This window comes from Corvus moneduloides, chromosome 3, assembly GCF_009650955.1.
Source record: "Corvus moneduloides isolate bCorMon1 chromosome 3, bCorMon1.pri, whole genome shotgun sequence".
NCBI classification, from domain to species: domain Eukaryota; kingdom Metazoa; phylum Chordata; class Aves; order Passeriformes; family Corvidae; genus Corvus; species Corvus moneduloides.
The window spans coordinates 63616647-63642822 of NC_045478.1; the positions used below are offsets into that span (position 1 = coordinate 63616647).

The window sequence follows — 26176 nt, forward strand, 5'->3', positions numbered from 1 at the left end:
TAGCCATGTCAAATCCAACAGAATCTTGAACCTCTGACTGGATTCTTACCTCAACAAAAAAACATTTAACTATTTCTTCCAATATCTCTAACGTAATATCTCAGAGCTATTACAATATTGGTTTGTTTTCTGTCTCTCTCTTCAGTGTTACTCTTTGTATGACTTGGAAGGCCAAACAGAAGGATGGCTGCTATACTGCTGGGAAAGGCACCTAGCTTTCATGGGATTGAACTACAGACAGGTGGCCTAGGAGGTCTGTATGAATGTTGTCGCCAATGGTGTAAACAAATTACCAACAGTAAGTTTATAAAATTATGTTTATTTTGAAGAGGGATCCTAGAGCACCAGAGCTTATAGGTTATTAGGAAAAAAATCAAGAGAAAGAAACCACACTTGGACAACATTGGTTTACAGAAAATAATTAAATTGAAGGAACAATGAAAATAGAACTAAAGTGAAACTGTGCACTTGCAATATCAAATATCAACGCAATCACTTTGCAGCAGATAATATGCATGGCAATTAGAGCTTTTTTACATTATATTATAATAAATTCATAATTCATGCATACAATGAGAGCTTTTGGAAAGGAGCATTTGAATTTAACAAACACTACCACTCATCATCTGAGCAAAGATGGCAAAAGGAATTTCAACATTATTTGTGATCTAGAAAATTGAACCATCGTTGTTGCTTTGTGTTGTGCTTCCCTTGCACAGACTGCAGTGCCTTCTGTCTGCTTTAGGGTGTGGCATCTGCCATTGGGGAGGAAAAACTGGCATGTGTTGCCTTTTATAGCAGACTGATTTCATTGTGCTGAGGGCCTCAATTTTATAGCCTCTTAGTTCCAATCTTGTAGCCGAGTTGCTGAAACAAATGGGAGGAAAAAGAGTTAGTGGTATGAACTCTTCAGTTTAAAGCCTCATCCTTTTTTCCTTTTTCCCAGGGAAAACATTTCAAAGTAAATCTGCATTAAACTTTTGCGGGTTATTTTCCCGATTGGAAAGCATTGCGGAGTGTCTCCAGAAGTATTGCGCTCTGCAGCCCAGGCACTATCAGTACATCTTAGCAGATCTTCAATATATGTATTTTTTCTCTAATAGAAATGTCTCAAAGTGTAAGTGTGTAATTGATTTTGTATTTTATGTTAGTGTACACATGTAAAGAAATACACACAAGGAGACATCTATATTTTTATTTGCATATGAAAGACTTTAAAAATCAACTTAGGTGGTTTAATGTGTATAATTAGCGTGCATTTGAATATAGAAAAGAAGAAAATCCAGGAGATAATGTCAAAAAGCCTCACTAACAAAGATGTAGTATTCTCTTGGCAAAAGCTGATGAATGATTTGGCATGAATTCATCTTACAGTTCTGTTATTCTCTCTCCTACAAAGATGATATATCCCTTTCTAGCAGTTTGCATAGAATTGCAATTTGTTGTTGGTACAGACTGTAATGACCCTTGGGTATGCACCTGATTCCCCCCACTAGAATTACTCACAATTTTTTTTCCCGCTCTGTGTTTATATATGTGTAGCTATATTACATTTTTGCACTTGCAAAGGGTACCAAAAAAACCCACACAAAACTGCCAATCAACCAAAAAAACCAAACCCCCAAAAAAACCAATTGTAAAACAGAAGTATTAGCGAGATGTACTTCACGAGCACTGAGACTTTTCAAAACTGACTCCATAATGCAAATAATGTTTCTAACTTTTCAGAGAGAACTAAAATTAATAGACTCTGGAATCACACTGCTCATACATTTATCAATAATCATTGCATGTAACTCAACATTACAGCATGAAGCTTCTGCCCTTAATGTTTTCACAGTGAATTCAAAAAAGCTTACCTACTTGTGACAGCATTTTTCTTGACATGCTGCGCTTTTCTCCACCGTTATGATTGAATCTCCTATTTATCCATTTTGAAATATGAAAATGTGCTTACCTTTAACAGAGCATATAAATATATTAATTTAAAACATCGTGGTTTAAACCCTTACTGTATTGAAAATGTTCACTAACATCCCAGTTTGCTGTATTCATAGCCAAGTATTTGATCTCCCAAATGCTTTCAGTAGTTAAAATGGTCAAAAGGTAATGACTATTACCTTTTGTTATACTAGGGTATCACTTGTATTAAGATAGTTATAAAAAAAACTTCGAACCGTTCTGGTTCAAAAATGTAGGTCAGCAGCAGCTTTCCATTTGGAGCAAGAGTTACTCAGATTACATATTTTGGGGTTTGTGTTACTACGTTTTCTTGAGTGTCTTGTGCATACTGGAAATTACATTGTTTGGGGAAACATAAAATTATGAAACCGAAAATGTCTCTCTCTCTTTGATCAACTCCTGTTGAACTGCAAATAAGTACACAGAACATATTGAAAACGGCCCTATACATAAAGGCATCATCAGTGCAAATGACCGTTAGAATTTGGAGACAGCTGGACAATGTGGACAACTGTAAAGATGCTACCGCTGCAGAATTTTAGGTTAAATTTTATAACCGTCTGCACATACAATATAAAGCTTCAGGGGGCGGCGGGGGGGGGGGGGGGGGGGGGAATCCAAAACAAGTCTAATTTCTCCGTCACGCAAGCAAAGGTGTCCCGGCCCTCGGCACACGAGGCGGCTGCTGTGTACGGCACACGGGGCTGGGGGGGGCAGCGTGCGGTCCCCGAAAGTTTGACCGATCCATCTGCTCCGGCACAGCCGGAGCGCATGGCGGCCCCTCGCCTCCCTCCCGCCGAACCCGCCCGCGCGGGGCAGCGCCGCCGGCAGCTCCCTCGGCCCCGCAGCACCGGGGACAGTCCCGCTCCCCGCCCCGCCCCACCGGCGTTCGGCGACCGGGGGCGCCCATCGGGGCCCGCCTCGACCCCTCGCTCGGAGCAGCCCCCGCGGGTTCACTGCTCCGCGCGGGCCGCGACCCCCGGGGCGCACACGGGCGGGACTCTGCTGGGAGCGGGGGGACCCGCGGGGGCTGCGCCCCCCCATCCCGCCGGGCTGCCGGGAGAGCAGAGAGGGGAGCGGGAGCCCGAGCAAGTCCAGCGCGGAGTCCAGTCCGCGTTTTGCGGGTGCGCGGGAGCGATCGGGGCGGAGGGGGCGATGGCTGCCGGCGCTGGCTCGCTCGCTCGCTCATGCCATGCTGGGCCAGCGCGGCTCCGGCAGACGTGTGTTTACCCATATCCGGGTTAGGGAGGAAAGGAGGAGAAAAAAAAAAGTTTCATTTAAACCTGAACAAAAAAACTTTCAACATGAAATCACACAGCGGGAACGGGCACGGACCGTAAGGCGTTCTTACCATTTCTAACCTCAACCACGGACTCGGGGAGGGAAATCGCTGTAACTCGGTGCGTGCGGAGCGGTCCGCAGGGGAGACTCTGGGCTCAGTCAAGTCCCTGCCCCGGCCGCTTCTCCTTCTGCCCCTCTCCTCTCCTTCCCCCCACCCCTCTGCTCGCCCCCCCATTTTTGAGGGTGGGAGTCGATTTTTTTGTTTCGTTTTTCAAATTTGGGGGTTTTTAAATTTTTTTTTTTTTTTGTAGTTACTATTATCAGCACCAATTTCTCCGGACTCGCAATGTTGCGATGATCATGGCCGCGCAAGTCGCAGCGGCTCCGGCGGGTGCGAACAACAGCAAGGGCAAAGCCCCGAGCCTGCTGGGCGGCCTGGGCCCAGAGCGAGGCCCGGGGGGGGCCGGGGCTCCCGGGCCGGGCCCCGCGCTGGGGGTCGGCGAGGGGAGTCCGGCGGGCGGCAGCATCGTGAATAATTTAGATCACCATCTCCACCACCACCACCGCAGCGAGCCGCCGAACATGGCCAATAACGCGGCTCCCGCCGCTGCCGCCGGTAACAACAACAACGCCAGCGGCGGCGGTGGCGGCTCCTCCTCGGAGCCGGCTCTGAAGGAAGGTGGAAGCTCCTCGGCGTTATCTTCATCTTCTTCGTCTTCTTCCTCCTCCTCCTCCTCCTCCTCCAACCCGGGCTCGGCTATGGAGACGGGGCTGCTCCCCAACCACAAGCTGAAGAGCGTCGGAGGCGATCACCCCGCCGCGCCGCCCCACCACCACCATGCCCACCACCCGCATCACCATGCCCACCACCACCATGCCCACCACCCGCACCACCACCACCATGCACTACAGCAGCAGCTAAATCAATTCCCGCCGCCGCCGCCGCAGGAGCCGCCGCCTCAGCACCATCCCGTGCAGAATAACAACAGCAGCCTCGGCGGCGGCGGCGGCGGCGGCGGCAGCGGCAGCAACAACAACGGCGGTGGCGGTGGCGGCGCTGCTCAGCCCAGTGCAGACATGGAGCAGCAGCAACATGGAGGAAAAGACAGTGTTTTGGGCGCTCAGGCCGAGCCCCCCCAGCAGCCGCAGCAAATGCTGAATAAAGGCGCCGACGAGGAGGAGATGCCCGGCAAGATGGGCGAGCCCATCGGCGGCCGCTACGACCACCCCGGCTTGGGACCCCTGGGCGGACAGCAGCAGCCCCAGCAGCCGCCCCCGAGCGCTGGGAGCGGCGGCGGCGGCCTCGGCGGCGGCGGCGGGAGCGGGGGAGGCGGCGGCGGCCCCTCCGCGGTGGGTGTCTCGGAGTTCAATAGCTATTATGGCAACCCTGCCCCTGCCCCTGCCAGCAGCGCTACGGCGAGCCGCGCCGGGCCTTGCTTTGATCAACATGGCGGACAACAAAGCCCCGGGATGGGGATAATGCACCCCACGGCGGCCCCCAACAGCATGGACCCCCTGCAGAACTCCCACGAAGGGTACCCCAACAGCCAGTACAACCACTACCCGGGCTACGGCCGCGGCCCCGGCGGCGGCGGCGCGGGCGGCGGCGGCGGCGCGGGAGCCGTGGCGGCGGCGGCCGCCGGGGCAGGCGGCGGCGGCTACGGGGGCTCCGCGGCGGGCTACGGGGTGCTGAGCTCCCCGAGGCAGCCCGGCGGCGGCATGATGATGGGCCCCGGCGGTGGAGCCGGCCTCGGCAAGGCTGGTGCCGGCGCGGCGGCGGCGGCCGGCGGCTTTGCGCGGTTCTCCGGGCAGAACCAGCACCCGTCCGGGGCCACCCCTACCTTGAACCAGCTGCTCACGTCCCCCAGCCCCATGATGCGGAGCTACGGCAGCAGCTACCCCGACTACAGCAGCCCCAGCGCCCCGCCGCAGCCCCAGCCCCAGGCAGCGGCGGCCGCCCCGGGAAGCCAGCAGGCAGCGGCGGGCATGGGCATGGGCAAGGACATGGGCGCCCAGTACGGAGCGGCGAACCCGGCCTGGGCAGCGGCACAACAAAGGAACCACCCGGCGATGAGCCCCGGGAACACCGGACAGGCCATCAGCAGGACCCAGGTAACTCCCCGCGCTCGGTTAATGACGGCTAATGCCTCCGTGTCGCTCGTGTCGGGCTCTTAGTTTCTTTATAATTCACTTTTTTTCCTCTGCCCCCCCCCTTTTTTTTTTCTTTTATTTTTTCCTCTTTCCGCCCCCCCACCCCCCGCCCTCCTTCTCCTCTGGGCCAGTTTTGCCCCTCGCTGCCTCCGTAGCGAGGGTGAGCCACGCACAATGCGCGGCCCCGTTGGGGCTGGAGGCACCGGAGTATGGCTTTCGCTGCCGAAATTAGGTTGTTCTCAGACCCAATTAATATTTTCCCCCACCACTTTGAAACAGCGTCGGAGAGACGCAGGGCCCGGAGGACAAGCAGCTCGGGACGGACGGGGGCGGGGGGTTGGATTTTGTAACCGGAGTGCCGGACCCGGGGGGCTCCCGGGGGATAACGTCCATTATCTTTCACGGGGCTTTTTTTTTTCTCCTCCTTTTTTTTTCTTCTCTCTTTAACCCGTTGCTTTTTTTTTTTAATCTCCGAGCAGAACGAGTTGCGCCGTTGCGCGCTCTCAGCAAATTAGTTTGTCACTGATTGGAGTTACCGCAGTGAGATCCACGTAACGCGGTCGCGCTCCTTTCCCTGTGGGAAGAGTGCGCGCGTGTGTGTGCGCGCGTGTGCGCCCGGTCCGCGCGGGTCGTCCCGGCCCAGTGACCTGCGGGGGACTCGCCCGCCGGCAGGACCGTGCGCGGGCGCGTAACTGCCTTTCACTTCTCCACAAACACACGCGGAAATTTAAAAAAAAAAAAAAAAAAAAAAAAAAAAAAAAAAAAAAAAAAGGTCGGGGGGGGAGAGGGAAAAGTCCTTGGCGTCAGCGAAGGGGCGCGGGCACCGGGGCGGGCCGCCGCCCCCGCTCCCTCCTGCACTCCTCTGCCCCAGCCCCGGTAACTCCGGCGATCGATCGATGAATGGATCCGATCGATAGACAGGCGCGATGATCGCGGGGCGGCGGGTGCGGCGCAGCGCCTTTCCGGGGCGGCGCGGCGCGGTGTGGGAGGAATGCCGGCTGCCGGGTGAGACCCTTGGAGGAGCGTCCGGGTCTCCTCCGCCCGCCAGGTTGGGAATTTGAATTGTGGAGGTAAACTGGCTGCAACCGTCTCCCGACAGCTGCCTCCGAGTTGACATCTAATCTGCCATCTGATTGGCTCCGCGCGCGCCATTGGGCACCTCGCGCCGCTGATGTAAATAGAGGCGCTGGAGCGGCGCAGGCACTGGAGCCCCCGCCGCAAACACCGCCGGCACCGGGGGGCACCGGGGCACCGCCACCGCCGCGCGGGCACCTTCCCCCGGCGCCCCCCGCCCCCCCACTCTGCCTGCACGGCGTGCTTCTCCTGGGCACCGATTTATTTGTTTATCTATCTGTCTGCTTATCTATATTTACTTACTTATTTTAGGTTTTCAATTCCGCGCTAATTAGAGGCGGTAGGGAAAGCACCTTGTAATAACAGTGCTTTTGGACGAGGGTTCGGGTTTTCAGGTCGCGCTAGAGCCTTCTTCTAAAAAAAACCCTAACAAGCCCAAACATTTTGTAATGTTGCAGATTACGGATATTATGCGAGGGATTGGATTTTTATTAAAAAATAGAATTTTAAATACTAGTTTCATTGCATTTCTGTTAGCTCGATGCCTAACTCGTGCATGCCTCTTAAAAATACCGTGTTTGCATGTGAGCTGCTGTAGGTGAGAAAATGCCGTGTATTGTACAAAGAAGGGAAGAAGGAACCGCTCTGCCAGGGGTTGTGTTTGTTTCAGCTCTGCAACAAATCCAGATATTCGGGTGCTTTTGGGTTTGAGTTGTGGTTAGAATACTTCAAGAAGCATCGGGAGTTGTTGATCTCATTATTTTTCTACGCAAGTGTGAGATTAGGCTTGAATTCTCAGTAGGAAAGTGAATTGTGTTAAATGGAGTAGTGCATTAGAATTTTATGGGTTTCTTTTCCCTTCAACAAGATCTTTCTATTAAGAACTGTTAAATCTTTTAACAGCTTTTAACAGCAAGGTCTGACAGGAACAAATGCAGGTGTATGCTTTTGGAGTCCTCCAACGGCTGGATCTTTCCATAAAGTAATGATTTGAATCTGGAGAAGTCGCTGCTTAATATCGCAGATGGTGTATTAATCCTGGGAAAAAAAGTAGAAGCCCTAGATGGGCTGTGTGTGTGTTTGTCTACTTCCAACAGACCACTCCTGTCATGTTTTTAGTTTTTATTCTGTTTTCCTTTCTGATTCTTCCAAGAAAATAAGATTTGTGTGTGTGTGTGTTAATTTTTATCTTTTTTTTTAAATTTGGAATGGTAAAAGGATCACTGGAAGCCATAATGTAATGAGGCCTCGTATGCCTAACCTTTCATAATTACTCTAAAATATTTTCATCGTCTCCTTTTAAACAGGTAGTTCAGAATTTATGGCTTTGAAAGCTAGGAAAACCGTTGTCAGACACTGTACATGCTAGTTCAGGCTGCTGTTTCTTCATGGCAGAAATTGTTTAAAGTATTTTATTTTTATTGGAGGAGTGAGAGTAAATTCATTTATGTCCTCAGTATGACCCTTAGAAATACTTCCTTATATTTATGGGTTTACATCCTCTCTTACAGATTTCTTTTTTTTCTGGTTGGTGGTTTTTTTTTTTTTTTTTTTTTTTTCACCGTAAGGATTGGCATGCAGCTTAGAAAGAGTAGTCTGGCAAGAGCACAATTTCTGTGATTATTTTTAAAATTATTTTTTATATTTTCCTCAAAAAAGGCAAGATATCATTGTTTTTTGTATTATGACTTTTCCATTTAACCAGTAAGTGATTGAGATAAAAATTTTTCTTTGTTTTTAAATTAATATTTTTAATGTATAAAATGGGTTGTATCAAAAAATAGTTGCCATTAACTTGCAGAACACAATTGGTTTTGTACATTGCTATTTCTTTTTAATTCCCACATGTCAATCTCCATGTATGTTGTATCACTAAGTAGAGAAATTGATTGCTTTTTGAAAGAGAAAATTGGAATATTTAGTCCAGCACTTGAACAGAAGGCTTCTCTTTATTTTTTTTTAATAATCATCTGTGTGTGTGCTCTCTATATGTGTATACACACATTAGAATATGCTCACTTGTCATGTATCTTTGCAAAGCAGATGTTGATTGGCCCCTAAGCCTATAAGGAACTATTGTCCTGTGAACAGAGAAAAAGGACCAACAGTAGGATACATCTGAGATGCTTGTTCAGGAAATCCTTGCCTCAGCATGGGTAATTTTTGTGATATGCAGAACTATGGTGTCCCACTCTGAACTGAGGTCTGCATTTGTCCAGCCTGTTTGTTAAATTATTTAAGAAAATTCTGCTTCCATTTAATTTAATCACCTTACTCAATTGTGAGATGCAATGGAAGCTTGCAAAAGAGGCCTCCTGTTTCTGAAGAAACGCACATTTTCAAAGCAGATGGATGTTGCTCACACAGATACATTGGTTTGGTGGTGGAGAGGTTGTGTGATGCTAGTACAGTACCTTGTCATTCAGATATTTTGATTATTGATTAATCCTCGACAGCATACAGATATTTAGAGTCCTGAGGCTCTTTTTATTCTTCACTTCTGATTTGCACTGCAGTAGTTAAACACATCAGCTGACCTCTCAGTGTGTGCTTTATATATGTCTTTCTCCTTTGTGCATGTGTGTAGGATTTATATACACCTACGCAGAAGGAGAGAACCTGGGTCTTTTCAGAAGTACCTGTATAGCACAAAATACAGAGCAAGTTTTAGAAAAAAATCTGTTGAGCTGCTCTGAGTTTGTGTATGTATCGTTTATTTTGTAGCAGAGAAACTCTGAATATGCCTGGTTCTGCAGCTCTTTTTATGCCAAATAGATTGCCCGTATTGAGAGTTCTGGCTAAGCCAAGGCTGCAGAATCATGTCCTGTGCCTGAAGGCCATTAAACAGCTGTTAGTGTGGTGAATAGATTCTTGATGTCTCAATGGGAGAATAAAACATATTTTTCCCTGTGCAGTTTCAAATAAACAGTTTAGTATTCACATAGCTTCTATTTAGAAGTAGCAAATAGCAATATTCACAGTTAGTAGCATCTATATATATATTACGACCATATATTTGACACTTTGTGGTTTGGTGTTCAGTTATTGGTTTCTGTAGTAGCGCTTATGCCTACACATGGAACAGCAGAACCCTGTGTACGAGATACAATAAAGAAAGAGAGATGCAAACCCGCTTCTATTCCTGCTTCCATAATGTAAGGATTCTTCAGCTAAGCAGTCAGTTACTGTCTTTTTGGCATTCTGATCTGAATCTTGGGGGATGAAAACTAGGGCATTTTAATCCATTGCTAAATTTTCTAGTTACATATGTAAAATAACATTTTTGAAATTACTAAGCATGGTCTGTTAGGTGATGCTTGTTCGTTCTGAAATAGTATCTTAGTTGAAACTAGATTAAATTCGTGCAATGAAAACAAGTTTGATTAGCTACTGACAGATCTTTCTTACTTTTTTGCCTCAAATACTGTCACAGGTATTTTGACATTCTAATCGTTAAGATGAGAATAGCAGTAGTTTATTTACTCTTATGTCCCTAAGATTGTACCTGTGCCCTAACCAGTTACATCTTTCCGTACTTCTTCAAAATGTGCCATTTATCAGGAGGCTTTGAAGATTCTCTGTGGATATGTAAAGCAGTGTTGCCACACTCACTGTGCATGCATGCTCAAGGCTGCAGAATTTCAGTAGCATGTGTTTGTGGTAGGCTAACTTGCTAGAATATATTTTAGAATTGTGATTATTAAGGTACTTGGGAAAAAAACTTTTTTCTTTCAATTTTGGGGCTATTTACATAGTGTTAAATATATGTTTTGGTATGACTGAATGAGTACTTTAATTAAACTTAAATTAAAAGTATACCTTAGTGGTTTTCAAATTTGTTTTGAAAACTAGTTAGAGAAAAGTGCTGCTAAGCAGTGTTGTTTTTGTATTGCTTGGTGCTGAGAGAAGCAAATAAATGTAATGCACAAAAATCTTGTGGAGCCAATTGTATTAGAGTGAAATTTACTTTAAGGAAGTCTTACCTGTTAATAAATCTAAAATTATTTTTTAGTAGACCTGAAGGGTTTCTGTACACCTGATGTATGTTTTGCCATTCAGATCATAATGTTACCCTTTTACTTCTTCTGTTCCCCAGTCGTACTTGTTCATGCTCAGTTTCACACACAAATGCTGATGTGCTGCCAGAGTGCTGCAGTGTTTGTGTTGCAGGTGGGCCAGAGGATTTCCACTGTTGTACTTCCAGTTCTGAGAGTGTGGCATCCAGTGATCCACCAGGAACACGTCAGCTCCAAAAAAGCCAAACCCATCCAGGGTGGTGTTCCACTGCAGTCGAGGAATCCTCAGGGATGAATGTATCTTAAGATACCTGTGTGAATCTGCGAACAGTGGGGACAGTAGATGGCTAATTTGTACAGTATTGATTTTAACTACCTTTATCTTCTTGGTAACAATATTCCAAGTACATTTGATGTTTACACTATTTTTCTAGAATGCCTTGGACCACAGTAAAAAATTATTCTTTCTGTTGTACAGGGTGAGAAACTGAGGCACATAACATCCAGTTAGCTTCAGACAGGCACACCTGAGGACAGAAGTCTTTTGGAAATAGCCAGGGTCTTGGGGCCATAAACTCTAGCTTTTAAATAAATCCAATCTTACTGTGAACACATTCTGTTGTGGGAGAATGTAAGCTTTACTGGCATCTGTTCATCGAGTAAGAAGACAAATAACTGAGCAAAACAAGGGATTTGTCTGCTGTATCAGTACAGTCACCTTAAACTAAAGGCACTGTAATCCAAAATTTCAATATTTCTTGTACTGTTTTATCATTGCATACACAATGTCATCTATATAAAGGCACTAGATTTCTCACAGAAATTAAACTCTGAGGAAAATTCAGTTGAACAAGTGCCCAGGAGCTTAGCTAGTGTCGTGGAACTTGTCTTTTGATGACTATTCTGCATAGAGCACCAGTGTGTGCTGGGGTGGGGTGCGTACGGGGGTGCATGCACAGACTTCCTTACCACCAAGTCTGGTTGTTTTATCTGGCAGATACATTGTCTTCAGTTTTGAAGTGGACAGATTTGATGTAGAAATCACAATTGTTATGTCTTGTTTAAAGATTGCTTTTCATGTGGGTATTGTTCTTACTGCAAATATGAAGTATCTTGTAGCAGACTTTGTATTCCCAATGTAGGATGCTTATGTTATCTGAAGGTGCCTGCAGTTGTTTTGGAAATTGTGAAACCTAAGGTGATTGTTCTGATGCTTTTATTAAAATGTTTTATTTATGTTTATGAAAACTAATGTGAAATCTGTGTAAAAGTTTTTGGCAGGCATGATTTGAAAGGGTGTTGATATATTGTGCATTTATATTCCATGAATAGTGGAAATGTTAGTTTCCTTATAAACTTAACAAGTTTATGAAGTGGCTGGATTTCTGAATGTGTAGTGGTCAATTTGTGGATATGAAATAGAGTTTGATGTTTTTGCAGTGTGTATAAGGAATTGCTTTCAGTACAGATCTATCAGTGTGTGATCTACTTTCATATTACTTTTTGCATTTGAGTCATTGTGAGTTAGTAACTACATCAGAAGGACTAAGCATGTGTAGAAGTATGTAATCTATTTATTAGTTTATTTTCTCCAATTTTAAGAGCTATTAATTGATCTTTTGCACCTGAACATTCACAGTTGCCAAATGACATCCTGCCTTTAAGAATTCACTGCTGTGCTCTGTCTTCCTGCTACGTTGTAGGCTTCTCAGGTTTGAAAAGATACTGAATTTAGGTTTGTGATGTGGTAATTGTTTATGAAGACATCCATCTGAGTGATAGGCCCTCTGACACTTCCGTATGTAAGGCTGTGTCACTGATCTCCCCTGCCACCCACATCAGTCTCTTTCTCACCATTGGAGGGTGGGGAAAGAATATTCTTCTAATATTTTTTTACCTTTTTTTAATTAAGTAGATGTACATGGGATTTTTGTTTGTTGCTAAAAAAAATAAACATGATAATGGGAAAGATCCTTGATGTATAAATTCCTATTTTTTTTTGGTAAACATGCTACTCATGTTGCTATTAGGGTCCTGCAAGCTTCTACTTCAATTTTTTATACTCATGATTTTTTTTGTTTGGTTTGGTATTTATTTTAGGTATCTGCTTACTCAAAAAATAAATCCTAAGTAGCAGGTCTTTCTCTTGGATGTGATTCTGTCAAGTTACTGAATCAATTTATTTGCCCTTTAGAGACCATGTGGCTAGGTTCACATGTGAAGTTCTGTTGTTGTAGCTACGTAGTTAGATTCAGGGAATTAACTGCATCCTTGACTAATAGCTGTTGTGGCAAATCCCTTTGCATTTAGCTTACCATTGGGGTGGTAGTGTATCTTCGCTGCCAAAATAACAGCCTTTATAAGAAGCCTCTCCTGAGGGGTTTGCAGGTATGGCTGTTGAGGTATCTTGCTGAGTTTTTCAGAAGGTAGATAGTTCCACGACAGGTTTTGGTCATGTTTTAAAAGGGCGAAGAGATCTGTGTTGCATGGCAAAGAGAGGGCTGTCTTGGCTGTAGTAGTCCCTGGTACAGCTGTCTTTCACAGAAGGACCTGAAGTTGGAGCATGGTTTTTCTTTGTTTGTTCGAGTAAAGAAGGGAAATCAGTTCAGAAAATCCCAAAAGGAGGGATCCTGTTTTAAAACAATTGTAGTTATATGTGCTGTTCCCAGTGTGGACATGGCTTAATTCACAGATTGATTGAGTGGAATAGTGCCTTCTTTACACAAGCAGTGAATTCAGCCATGGTAAGTAAATTATGTGACTTCAGGAAAATGGTATTAATAGAGGATTGGTGCAGGAATTCTTGATATCTCTCAGCTGGCTGCATGAGCTAAAGATGGCTGGTTTCACTGACTGATACCTCAGTTTCCCTATGTTAAAATAAGGATAATATTTGCCTTATTTAATAATTGGAGTTTGATGTGCAGTTTTAATTACAGAGTAATGCACAATAAATAGGCAGCCTAAATACTTGTTACGTGTGAAGGTATTCAGTCTGCACTGTGCCTTCCTCTATTTGTTTGGATGGGATCTGAGACTTGGTGTTCCCAGCATTGATCATGTTATTTGGTTACCTTGTCAGACTTACTTGTTTGTAAGCACGATACTGAAACATCAGCTCCGAAAATTTCTTTTGAAAGCACAAGGACAGGATTTGTAGTTCTTAAATTTTATTCTTTTAAAGTTAAAAATAAAGATAAGGAGGTTTGTTTTGACAGCATCAAAGGAATATGCTGGTTTGTTTGCAGCCTTTGATTTGGATGAAATGTATGGAGTTCTGTATTTTTTTGTGTGTAGCAATTTATGTTGTGAATATTTTGGATTTTCCGTTTATATGAAATGGTAATATTGATGTCTTATTTTCAGGCATGATTTATGGAAAATAATTGTGCTTTTGTAATTTTTTTTTTTAAATTCAGTGTTTCTTAGTTGGTTGAAATTCCCAAGTGAAGAAAAGTAATAAGCATGTTCTTTAGAGCTGTTGCTGTTTTAAGTTTATGGTTGGTCATAGAAGCTATTTAAAGAAATATTTCTGGAAAAATAGAGGTAGGTAGGTATATTTGAGGCTGTTTTAGCTGCGTACCAGCAGTACCAAAATAATTTTACTTGGCAGTTTTACTTATATTTGAAAGTCCTTCCTTCCTATAGACAGATAGGTCGACTTCTGTGAGGCAGGTGCCTTCTTGGTGCCCGGCATTTAGTGGCCATAGAACGTGCCGGGGATATGTAGATGCTGTTTTGCCGAAGCTGTGCCTGATTGAGGCGTTCGCCTGGCGGGACACGGGGACGGGAGAGGGGGGCACGGAGGCAAGGCGGGGTCCGGGCCGGTGGCAGCGTCTGTGCAAGTTGCACACACGAAGCGAACCTAGTTCACTTGTGTGGCGTCACATGATCAAAATATTTTCCCCTTTGCCGCTGCCAGAAGCTATCTATTGCTTTTCAGCAGCCTCGCCGCTCGGGCAGCGGGCCAGGAGCTCCTCCCGGCCGGCGGGATGCCCCGGCCCTCACCGGTGGGACCGGCAAGTGTGGGCAACATGTTTGTGTCCAGCAGTTGCCCTTGGCTCTGCGGCCCTTAGTTGCCTTTGGAAGAAGGTTTTCTCTGCGTTCACATCTAAGATGCAGCACTCTGTGGAGTATTTCTAGCATTTTAAGTGGCACTTATTTTATATTTAAAATTTTTGCCAATAAAGAGATACTGCATTTGTTTGTCTTGTATGTTGCTTTTTGGTTTACAATATATATATTTTTTCTTTTTAATCCCGAAGCTAACACACATCTCTTGTGATGGCCCCCCCTTCCAGCCTGGCACAGAGCCGGTTTTCCTACTAACAAACTGTAGGAGCTACTAATTCAGCAACATTTCTGAGATTTTTAACTTTCTGCAGAATGCTCTTTTTGTTGTTGAACATGTGGTATGCAAATACATGGGGAAATAGTGCTATGGAGTATTTTGTTGTGGCTTTTTTTAAGTATTAAAAACACATTTTGCTTTTCTAATAAACCCCATAACCAGATCTTTTAATGTTTTGATATAAATAGCAATTACACGAACTGAGATCCAACCACAACTAAAAAAAACCATTTAAAATCGTTCAGAAGAAAAGTTCCCAACTTAATTGAGATTTTCTTTAAAGAGGAAGGGCTGATTGGGCAGCAGCATCTGAAACAAAGTGTCTCGCATTTTAGAACAGTGTTCTTGAAGTGGTCGAGGTGTTGGAGTAGAGGCCAGTATTTACAGATTTTTCCAAGCATTAGCTAGGAATCTAAAGGCTATTTCATCCAAAGTTGTTGAGAGCTTTAAGTGTGATTGCTGATGGCAATCAGAACATTTTCTGGATTAACTGAGACCCTTGAAAAGTTTTAGATTTAGGTACATGGACTGGCTTTTTCATATATTGGGACATTTAGGGATTTGGTTGTTCACAAGAAACTTGCTAAATGCAGGACTTTGAACAAGCAGTGGAGAGGGATTCCCTGTCCCAGGAAGACTTTGCATAGCCACACATTCCTCCTTTTAGTTCTTCAGCTCATTTCAATAATAATAGTAACAATAACAATGCACTTTCTTATTAAGAGGAAGGTTGAGGAGGGCCTGATCGAGCTGTTACTTTGCTGGAGTGTGGTTGAGAGAATGGTGGATGCAGTCTTCTACTTTTTCTGCAGATGCTAATGTTGTTATGTGTCAGATCTGTTGTGTGATGTGGTTGCTCAACACCCTTCTTCTGTGTTTACCCCTTCAGTGAGTGAGAGATTTATTTGTGAGTTATTTGCATCTGTTTACTTTCTTTTCTTCCCAAAGTCATAGTACTTTGTTTTATCCAAATGTCATAATCTCTTTTTGCTCCTTTGTCTTGTGACACTTCTTTTTCCTTCTTTAAACTATCCTCAAATTATTTCTCACTTTCCAAATCATTGGAGTGACAGAAAAGTTGTCCTTACTGTCTTCTGCAGTTTTAACAGTTGTGCAAGAGTGATTAGTATGACTGTATAGCCATCAAGAAAATAGCTTTTGAGTGGTTCTGGTACCCATCCATCTCTAACTTGTATTTGCTCCTCTGTCCTCCAAGTTGACAAAAGTTGTTGGGCAAAGAGTGGCAGCAGGGAAAGTGTCTTCACCAGCCAGCTTCCTGTGTAGGCTTTCCTAGTTAGCAGAGGTCAAGTAGCATTTAAGAAAAAGAAAAAAAGCCACTAAAAAACCAACCAAGCAAGCCCCCAAATCCTGGCAAGACTTGACACTATAATAGTAAAAATTGTACAAGTAGTTAGTTATCTGTGGGTGATGGTGCTGGTGTTTTTGTTTTGGGTTCCTCTGTTGTTGGTCTTCTAAGTAATAGCAGACTTAAGAGAAAGGAGGGAAACAAACGAAGGAAACAAAACCAAGGTGAAATGTAAGTGTTGACGTTCATAGTTAATTTACCTTTTACCTGGCGTGGCAGGTGTGATTAAAAATATATATATATTTGCCCAAAAGATATATGAAAAGATGTCTGTATGAAAATTCAAGTGTGGTGTTGCTGTACCTGTGGAAAGTGTAGAAAAGACTGGAATTGAGGAGAGGGAACACTTTGCATGCAATTGTCTATGTTAAGTACTGATGTGGTGTGCTAGATACATTCTATGCAATTTTATAGTACTTGATACTTCATTTCATAGATTTCCTTTCCTTTTAATTATCCTCAGGAGGTCAGGGGTGTAGAGAGCTGCTGGTGATGGTTGTTTGTAATTCCACAGTGTCATATTTTATTTGAGGGAATGTATCTTACAAAGATGGTGAATGAAGCCTGTTTAAAAAGTGAGTTGAGGTTCCATTGTTCAGGGAGAATACCTTAGTAATTCAAGAACTGAGGCCAATTTCCTCCTGTGTGATAGTTTCCAAATTCTGTTGCTTTGCCTCTAAGAAGTCCTAGATGTTTATTTGCAGCAATCTTGCTCCCTGAAAAAAAACCCCACAGTGTCTGATTTAACCCTCTGTGTTTCTTTTCTTTACTCCTGCTTTTTAACATTCAGTTTAAATTCTTTTTTTGCTTGGAGCTGATGTCTTCCTTCTAGAGATGGAGGAAGAAAGTAGGTGCTTTTTATTAAAGGCTGCAGCTAGTTATGGCATCATAATAGAAAATTCAAATAATTATGATTCCTGATGACATTTTTACTTTCTTGAAGTTCTTGATCTTGCATATGGTTGTCTATCTTACTCGAGCAAGTTGTCTCAGTTTTTGTGCCAGAAGTAGGAAGAAATGTAGTTTTCGTCTCCAGAAGTGGGTTTATATATATCCAAAGAGACAATGAACATGAGGGTTTTGGGGTTTTTTTCAATTTTTATTTTTTTCCCAAGTCTTTGATACTGAGCATTCAGTAACATGTTTTGTTTCATTTTTAGATTAATACTTAGGAATAAGCAGTGAATATTTTTTAAAACTGAGTTCAGTCTATATACATTGATCAGAAGGTCCATGTGGGTATTCCTCAGAAAGACAGCTTTTTGTCCTTCTTGGCTTTTGAGGATCACACGCTGAAACAAAGAGCAAATCAGCAGGAGAAAGGTTGTAATACATAAATGCATAGGCAAATATGTGTTGAACCAAATGGACATCTGCTTTTTGTGTAGATACGAAGCCAGAATTTCTCTTGGGAGAACTGAAGAAAACTTGAAAATCTAATTTGTTTATTTCTGCATTTTTCAGTAGCCTTTTGTTACACTCCTTGAGTACTCTTACCTAGTTTTGTATTGCTAAAAGATCTTGCACCGCCGTGTGAGTCTGATGGTTGTCTGAAGCTGATGTAAGACTTCACTTCTGCTGTAAAGACCATTTCCCACCTTTTTATCAGCTCCCTGCTGCTTCCCTTGTATCATAAGGTGAGTCGAATCAGCTCGAAGATTTGTCTGAAAACTAATCCTGCCAAACAAAACCTGTGAATGTTTAGCTTTCAGCCAGATCATTGAGCAGGTCTGACTTGCAGCATAATCTTCGAAGTACAGAGGTAGGGAGAATATGGCCAGTTCGACTGAGGGTGGGCGTCAGGGCATGACAGCTCCTTTGGTGGTGGTACAGGCTTCTATCAGCCTAAACTCCTTGCTATATTGCCTCTTGAGTGTAAAATTAGTCTATCAATAATGACAGGCAATTTCTTAACATTTCTCTGGAGCAGGGAGTCATTGTTATCCCTCTCTTAAAAGGAGAGAAGCTGAGGCAGAGGGTAATATTGTTTTTTTCCCAAGGATGATAATTACACAGAATGCATTGATTGCAGTACCCGAATAAGCTGTGAGTATCTTTGAAAAAGAAGATTTCGAGGGTGGAACTCATCCAACCATATGTACTGTAGGCATTTGTACCTATCTTTTTGTGTATCTTTGGTGCAAGAAAATAGTCAGATCTTCATGTGAATCATCTCATCCTAAAGTAGATGTGTAATGCAGGTCTAATGAATCATGCTTCTACAGTTGCATGTTTTTCCCCTTGCTCTAAAGAAGGTCTGAGCCGATAAGCTCAGGTGTTGATGTCAAAGGGCAGATGAAATGAATTCCTTCCACGATTCATATTGTTTTCATACAGGCAAATGACTCCAGACTTGTGTTGGAGTTCTGGACTAACAGCTTCCTCTCCTTGTCCTGCTAACCTGTTGGAACTAATGATTTTCATACCCATTTCCTGTTAAGCTTGATAAATTTCTATTTTGTTGTCCTTTGTATAACACCTATTCAGAGGGGTTTTTGCTGCTGCTTTTCTTTTGGTATGTCAATTTTTTGCATGTGAGAACTGTCAGTATTGTTTATTTTTGTCCAGCATATTTGCAGACATACTATACTGGCATACTGGCAAATTTGAAAATACCAGGATGAATTTCGAGATCGGTTGACCTTCATGCTTAGGTACGCAATTTCCTCTGTACAGAGATGCAAGCTTTTGATTTGGAAATAGGGCAGCAGTTTTGTTGTGTAGATGCTGCTTCACAGTCCATTGAAAACTCTTTACCCATTGCTGTCACTTCAGCTGCAAAGAAGTGGGCACCTCTGGGAAGGAGCTTCCCTGCTGTGGTGATCCTCCTCGCCCAGCACGGGGGTCTCTCTGTGAAGCTTCCTGCAGGCCAGCAAACCCAGTGAGCACTTTGGAGGGCTGAAGGGCTGTGCTGGGCATGGGGAGGAAGGAAAGGGCAGCGCTATCCAGAGATCTCTGCCACAGACAGTGGCAAACAGGGCGTGTGTGTGTTCTGAGTGCTAGGGATGTATTCCAAGGTGATGAAACTGGATGTTATGCTGAGGGATGAAATTGTTTAGGACAAAAGAAAACACAGGGATGCCTATCCTGCAAAGAGCTCTTCTTGGCAGTATCATGTTTTCAAAATGGTTAAAGAGGAAAAAACACAATTTGCTAAACAGATTTACCTGCGCTTCCTGAAAAATGGGTACCGTAATCCTTAATTATGTCTAGGCTCACTTAATCTTTCTTAGTAAACTGTTTAAAATGCCCAAGCTGAAGTATTATTGTGATTAATAATTTCACTGGCATCTTTGTAGCAGGATGTCAGTGCTTTCCACTTTTTGGAGGCTGGCACAACCGTATTTTTGTTTGCGTCCTTTTTAAGGGATCTTTCTCACGAGCAGTGGCAATTTATTTGGCTTAAGGTTAGGTTTCTGAGTTAGGTATCCTTTGAAAAGTTGCTTATTTTCAAAAGATTCTGAGGAGTCTTCTGTAGTTTTAAAGTTTGTATCTCTTTTTCAGTTCTCTCTTACAGTTTGAAGTTCAACTAGTGGTATGATTTTCAGATGTACTATTTTCTCCCCAGTGTGTAGAGGGGGAGGAGGAGGAGGAAGCATGGCTTCCTCAAGGTTGACTGAAATGTTTTAACTTCTGTAGCAAATGAGGTGAAAATGAAATTGTCAGAAGGATAGAGACTAAATTATTGACTTGACTGTTTAAAGTGGCTGGGGATGTACTATAAAAGGTGCGAGTCTAACAGTCGAATGTGTAAACAGCCCCTTATTCCTTCCTTGTACCTGATTTCTCACCACTTGCTTTCTACGATGAGAGCCTAAATCAGTGTGGGAGATATCGCAGCCATTCTCAAAGTGTTAGTTTATGATGTCTCCACCAGAAGAACAATCTATTACCATATAGAATAGCAGAGAGAAAAGTATTTTCAAGGAAGATTAATTGAAGTAATTCATCACTTTAAAATGAAGAAGGTGCATCAAACAAAAATAAAGGCTAAGTATTTTATGCACCTCTTGGAATTTGATAACCATTTGTTTTGCTAGAAAATATATGTGGACTGGGCATCTAGTGCTTGTCTACACAGTACAAGTATGTGCTATAATTATATGCTATAATTATACCAATATAACTCCCTATGGAGACACTCTTATACCAGAATAAGAGTTTTTATGGTTTATCTTACTCTGCTTTCAAACCATGTAAGCTTAAGAGGGACAGGGTACTCTTATGCTGGAGAAAGTTTCCACACTGAGATAGTTATATTGGTATAATTATGCATTTTTTTCCTTCAGTGTAGACAAGTCCCTTGTGCCTTTTCAGCTTTGAACTTCAGTTAAGAATTTCTTGGTTGTGATAAGTGTCTAAGCATTTTTATAGTATATTTTTATAATGGGACTTGGGTATTTAAACCAATTACTTAGGCCAATTAACAGCTTCCTGGGTTGTGGATAACAATAGGATATAAAAAGGGATCAGAATTCATGTTCCTAGATGCTTGGATGTATCTGTATGTTTCCCCCCGCCTGTGATTTTACCAGTACTCAGCGTACAGTGCAACGGGTGGAATAGTGTGTGGCTGTCTAATGAGTTCTGTGTTGGACACTTTTTGTCTCCTGTTTCTCATTATTCCTTGAGTTTTGTTGTGCTGTGGCTCTAATTGCATGTATCTCCATGGATCACAGAAAGAAGTTTCCTTGATGAAGTTGAAAAAACTGCTTCCAAAAATGTTAATTGTTTAGAGAATTGCTGAAATTTATTGATCTTTACACAAGACAGGACCGTAATTGACTTGCTGGGCACAAGTTGTGCAAGGAGCAACTCAGATTGGATTCAGAGGAAGGGGAAGATGCAGGAACCCTGCTGGTATGCAGTGCAGTCAGGAGAAGGGTGATGATGTGTAGGTGTGTTCGGTAGGGGTGTTGTCTCTTGCCTGGTTCAGTCAAAGGTGGGTACCTAGAAAGAGGTGAGTGCCTAGAGAGAGGTATTCACATGGATGGTTCTTTGAAGCTGGCCGTCTTCTCTGGTTCTCTTGTGTCCATATCTCCTTTGCTGCTTAGCACACAGCTCATCTCATCCTTACATTCACACCTCCCCAAAAACAGGAATATGTAAACATTTTTTACAGTATTTTCGCAGTTTTTGTAAATATCAACATAAATTACTTAAAAACAGTTTTTCTTTTGTATCTTTTTTTACTCCTTATGAAATGATTGGTTTGAAAAACATACCTCTTTTTATTCCCTTAATTTTCTTTTATCAGTGTATCTAGTAAGTTTGTAGTGTTGTAATGTCCATGTGATCTTGTTGTGCTAGAAATTGAGGATTGTGACTTGAAATGAAAAATTGCAGAGATGGGAGAAGTCTTATAATAAAATAGAGTTGATGTTATACCCTCCAAATCATAGAAGAGCAAGGCTTGAAGGGACATCAAGAGGTCATTTAATCTATCCGTCAGCTCTGAGACAGGATAAGGCAGACCTAACATTCATGGCAGATATTCATCTGTCCTGTAGTGGTAACAGACTGAACAAAAAAGAATTATTTATACTTACTCTTTTCCCTTGTCTCCCCAAAGCTTTGTGCAAGCTGAACTTTACATAGAATTGGTGTGAGAGGATATATGGATTCCTTCAGTATTATTTCAAGTTTCTGAGTTATTTCTGTTTTTTGGAAACTGTTTTCTGTCAAAATAATCTGATGATGTTTGTGTATTTTTGAGTGTGTAATAATCCCATTTTAATTTTATCTGGTTGTCTGTTGTTCAGGTGTATTTCTTCCTGAAATGATTATTTCTCTGTGTTGGCTTTGTAACCAGTGTCTCCTCTTCTTTGGCATTGAGCAGTTTACTTTAAAAATGTGTAGCATTTCATTTTCATACTTGACAGTATTTCTAGTGTGTAATCAGTTTCAGTTTTCCTTTTTTATTTGATTTCTTTTTTCGTGAAAGAGCTGAGCAGAAAAAAGAAAACTAACTGTGGGTAGGAGTGTAGAAGTGAGAAGGGGAAGAATGTGTTCAAGATACTACGCAGCAGAAGAGCTGGGTTTAGCTGAAATGTCAGGTTAGATATGAAGTGAATAGTGTGGCCTTAAGTAAAGATTTATATTCTTTGAAGAATAAAGGGAACATATGTTTCAGAATTTTACATGTGGTATCTGCAGCTCTTTAATCTAAATTGAAGGTTGCAAATGAGTGTCAAATGAATAGCATCTTTCTAAATAGAACAATACCTGAAATTGGAATTGCAGATACTTTGTTGCTAAAATGAGTCTTTGGGTTTGTTTGCTCCATTTTGCCTTTTGGTTATATCAGCTGAGAAACATCTGTCTTTGCTGCTAAATGACCTCTAATAGACTAGGCCAAGTGATTTTGACAGAGTGAACTGTCTTGAGCCCTCAACAGCTGCAGGAAGGTGCTGATATAAGTTGCCACCTTGGAGAAGGTTTAGATGTAAATATACTCAAATAGCTGTTGCCCCCAGAAATAGCTTACTCAGACTTACAGAAAAGATTCCCTGTACCTGTACTGCTTCAGTGTTTATGAAGATGGTGATTCCCTTCTCTTTTCTTCCCATCTAATCTGATTGTTAATTTTACTTCTGTTCTAGATTTAGTAATTTTGGGAAGTTGGGAATATTCTATTTTGGGTTGTGCCCAAAGGGGGCTCATTAATCCTGAAGATCCTCTCTAACAAATAAAGAAGTTTCTTTGAAGTGCATTTAGAAAGCTGTGTTGGTGTTTTTGCATGATGGCTGATGTGGGCTCTCTTAAGGACTGGGAAATAAGAGATGGGCATAGAAGTGGAAAGAAGCCAAGAGTTTTCAGGCAGAGAGAATTTGAAAATATAATGGTTTCTGCTGTGGGAGAGGGAAGGCAGTTCTATGAATATGGCATAATCAGGTTTCCTGTTAAATAATTTTTTTTTGGTTGAGAAATACTGAAGAAGTGGATCAGCTTTCCTGCTTTCATATTTCTCAGACCAGATATGTCTCAAATGCTGATTTTTAATTTAATTTTAAATGGTGTGATATTGAATGAAAATTATGATCATATATTGAAAGCACATGCCTTCTTTGTAGAGAAACGGAAAGTTCTGGATAGTGGTTATACTAAAAGTATGCATTTAATTCTGAATGTCCTACATGAGTTGTTGCAGAGGTGTTCATACCCATGATTAAACCTTTTTCTTTATTTCTGCACTTACCTGTGTGTATGTGTTACATGCATGTGTTTGAGCTGAGATGCTCTGGGATGTTTCATAGTCTGGCAGGATTTGTGGAAGAATTTGTCCCATTTGTTGTGATTGCAAGAACAGAATGAAGACTTAGTGACTTCTGCCAGTTTTGAGAAATAGGTGAAGGCTCTAGGGTAAACCAGAATTTGACCTGGTTTAAACCCAGGTCTGACTTTTTTATCCCTGAGTAAGCCACAGCGAACTCTGTGTTAACATTGAGATACATTTTTTGGAGGTCATTTCTCTAGAGGTCTTCCAAAGTCATTCCCAAATCTCTGCAAAATTTTAACTTTGTTTAAAATGTGGGAATTAGAGCTGACAATATTTTTAATTCAGCCATAGCTTTTGAATTACGATAACAAGAAGTTATTTTGCTTTCAAAATGTTTGTATAAATACATACATGTTGATCGATTTTTTAAATTGTAGAAATTAAATTTTAAAGATGATCAGATCCCTTAATACTTTGAGTTTTTGACTTGCTATGTTTGTTTCAGTCCAGCTGCTACATGCTAAGTGCACTAGTAGTTTTAGAATTACTTGCAGGATGTTCTCACCACCACCTTTAAAGTGAAATTTACAACTCCTCAAGTCTTTGTCCTTTTAATTCTAAAACCCAGATGAAGTGTAATCCCAGGAGTGTTGTTTCGCTGTTGCAATGTAATCTTTTTCAGATGATACATGATTTAGTTGGAAACAAATTAGCAGCTATGAATGCCTAAAGAAAGCAATTTAATAAACAAGATTTTTGTAATACCTAATCAGAATTGTAAAATGATACTTGGGAATCAGTTACATTATACAATAGAGCGGGTGTGAATGTAGGCATGTGTGTGGATTCATGGTTTCTAGTCACATTGTTCTCTCAAGTGACACAAGGGTTTCAACCTTCAGTTTACTGTTTCTTCTAATTTATAACTTAACTATTAAATGTTTTCAATCAATAATGAAAATTCCCACTCATAACTGTAGTTTGTTCTGGTGATTGATTTTAATTTTTATTTTAACTACTGACACCTCTCTTCATTTTCTGGTGCTTTAAATCACCTGTTGCTTGCTGGTGAATTTTTGTTTTGCTCCTGCCCAGGAACTTAGTTCCGTGCTGCTGACAGTGTCTGTGTTGATGAGAACGGTCATTATAAACGCAAAATAATCACAGGCAGGTACTCACCAAAATTCTATTGCCCCAGCTCCACAATATGGGTATGTAGCTCCAGATTCATTGTCTGTTTGTAGTTAACCCTTGGAATGAGCTGACGCTGCTGGTATGTCTCTAACTGGGACACTGGATCTTTGTGATGTTCAACCAGTGTGATACAGAGATCATTATGGAATTATGGTAAAAAGAGATGAACTAGTGAGTTCCCAGGTAACTTAAATTTTTGCACTATTTCCAACCAAGTTTTTTCAGTCTCTACAGGAAGCAGTTTTAATATAGAAAATACGTTATAAGAGAAGTTTCTTGGCAGTTGAAGAAGTGACAAGGCTTCTGTTATAGAGCTAAGTTTGCTTTCCAATTATCCTGATGCTAAATATATCCTTTCAGGAATTCTGCATATATTGGCTCTAGCTAGGGGCTTTCCCCTGTTTTCTTTTTTTTAATTAAGACCATTTTTTACCTATTTAAAAAAAAAAAAAAGTTAGGCTTGAGAAGATGATAGATTAATGAGTAAGTTACCTGCTCTGAAGCTAGAAACCAACAAATACAGAAAATCAGTGCTTTACACTGCTTTTTAGGGTCCCAGTCTGCTATGCCATGTTGTGAATAGGGTGACTGATTATTTCCTTTTTCTGAACTCTTGCTGGTGTGGAAGAAGGATATAACTTAAAACTCTGGCAGCTGTTTCTCAGTGTGGACAGAACTTTCTGATCCTCCCTTAGCTGAAATATCGTGTTATGGCTATGGAAAAAGAAAACAGCCATTTGCTTTTGTTTGCCTGGTGAAGTTTTCCGTTGTTTTATCCTTTTATGCATCTTTATTTCAGTAACCTATCAATTTTGTAAATGATGTTTGTTTTGGTGTCCCCCTGTCCATGTCTCCCCTCCTCCCCAATTTTATTTATCATGAACTCAGACACCTGCAAAAAGGAAAGAAAATTGCATAAAGCCACTCAAGTGGCAGAGCACTTTGCAGAGAGGAATGGAAAATAATATTTGACAGCAGTTAGGGATGAGACTAAGAATTGGGGGGTAGGAAGAAAAGAGTGACTGTGTTATCTAGAGTATCTGCTAGATTCTAATGTTACCTGATTTATTCTGGAATTGCATTCTGGTGAGGTCAGTTACAAATACCAGCAGTAAGTATAATGTGATTTTTGAAGAGTTGTCATTTGCGTTTTTTTGGTATTAGTGTAATCTCAGAACATGGCCTAGAAATTTTACATTTGCTTCATTCATGACCACTTGATGAAATCTAGTGTATCAGGTTGAATTTGAGCAGTTGAGCGGCTTATTTTTGAGCTTTTTTCCCCCCTCCTTTTTAAGATGTTTCCAGGGTCCTTTTTCCTTTGGAACATAGAATTCTGAATGTTTAGAGTACCTTGTTGCAGCCTGTTGATGCAATTTCTCCTTTTTTCAAACTCTGTAGAGGTTTGGCGGGTTTTCCTCCCTTAGCCTACTCTTCCTGACTCCTAGTCCTCTTTCTTGTTGCTAATAACTGACATCCATCTCCCCAAAGTCTTCATCTCTCTTTCCCTGTTAAAAGTGTATATAATACTTGCTGTTATGAGAGTGAAAACCCAGTCACAG

The 26176-nt window shown here is 42.1% G+C and overlaps 1 protein-coding gene and 1 long non-coding RNA gene across 13 annotated transcripts in view; one reads left to right on the forward strand and one right to left on the reverse strand.

The window, feature by feature from the left end:
• Positions 1–299: 299 nt before the first annotated feature.
• Positions 300–5163, reverse strand: LOC116440780. 2 transcript variants are annotated; one of them, XR_004238761.1, is made up of 3 exons: positions 5085–5163; positions 1860–1957; positions 300–867 (listed from the first exon to the last, which is right to left on the reverse strand). It is a non-coding gene; the product is annotated as an uncharacterized LOC116440780 (long non-coding RNA). The 2 variants fall into 2 exon arrangements; XR_004238760.1 differs by lacking the exon at positions 5085–5163 and adding an exon at positions 3314–3447.
• The window catches only part of ARID1B (AT-rich interaction domain 1B), a 329572-nt gene continuing 306523 nt past the window's right edge, over positions 3128–26176 (forward strand). For 7 of the 11 annotated variants that reach the window (XM_032101920.1, XM_032101921.1, XM_032101925.1 and 4 more), the window contains exons 1-2: positions 3129–3298; positions 3555–5355. In XM_032101920.1, the coding sequence (XP_031957811.1) occupies positions 3150–3298; positions 3555–5355 (1950 nt within the window). In that variant the 5' untranslated portion in view covers positions 3129–3149. Of the gene's footprint in view, positions 3363–3554; positions 5356–26176 lie in introns of all 11 variants that reach the window. The other 4 variants (XM_032101926.1, XM_032101923.1, XM_032101928.1 and 1 more) reach the window with 3 other exon arrangements.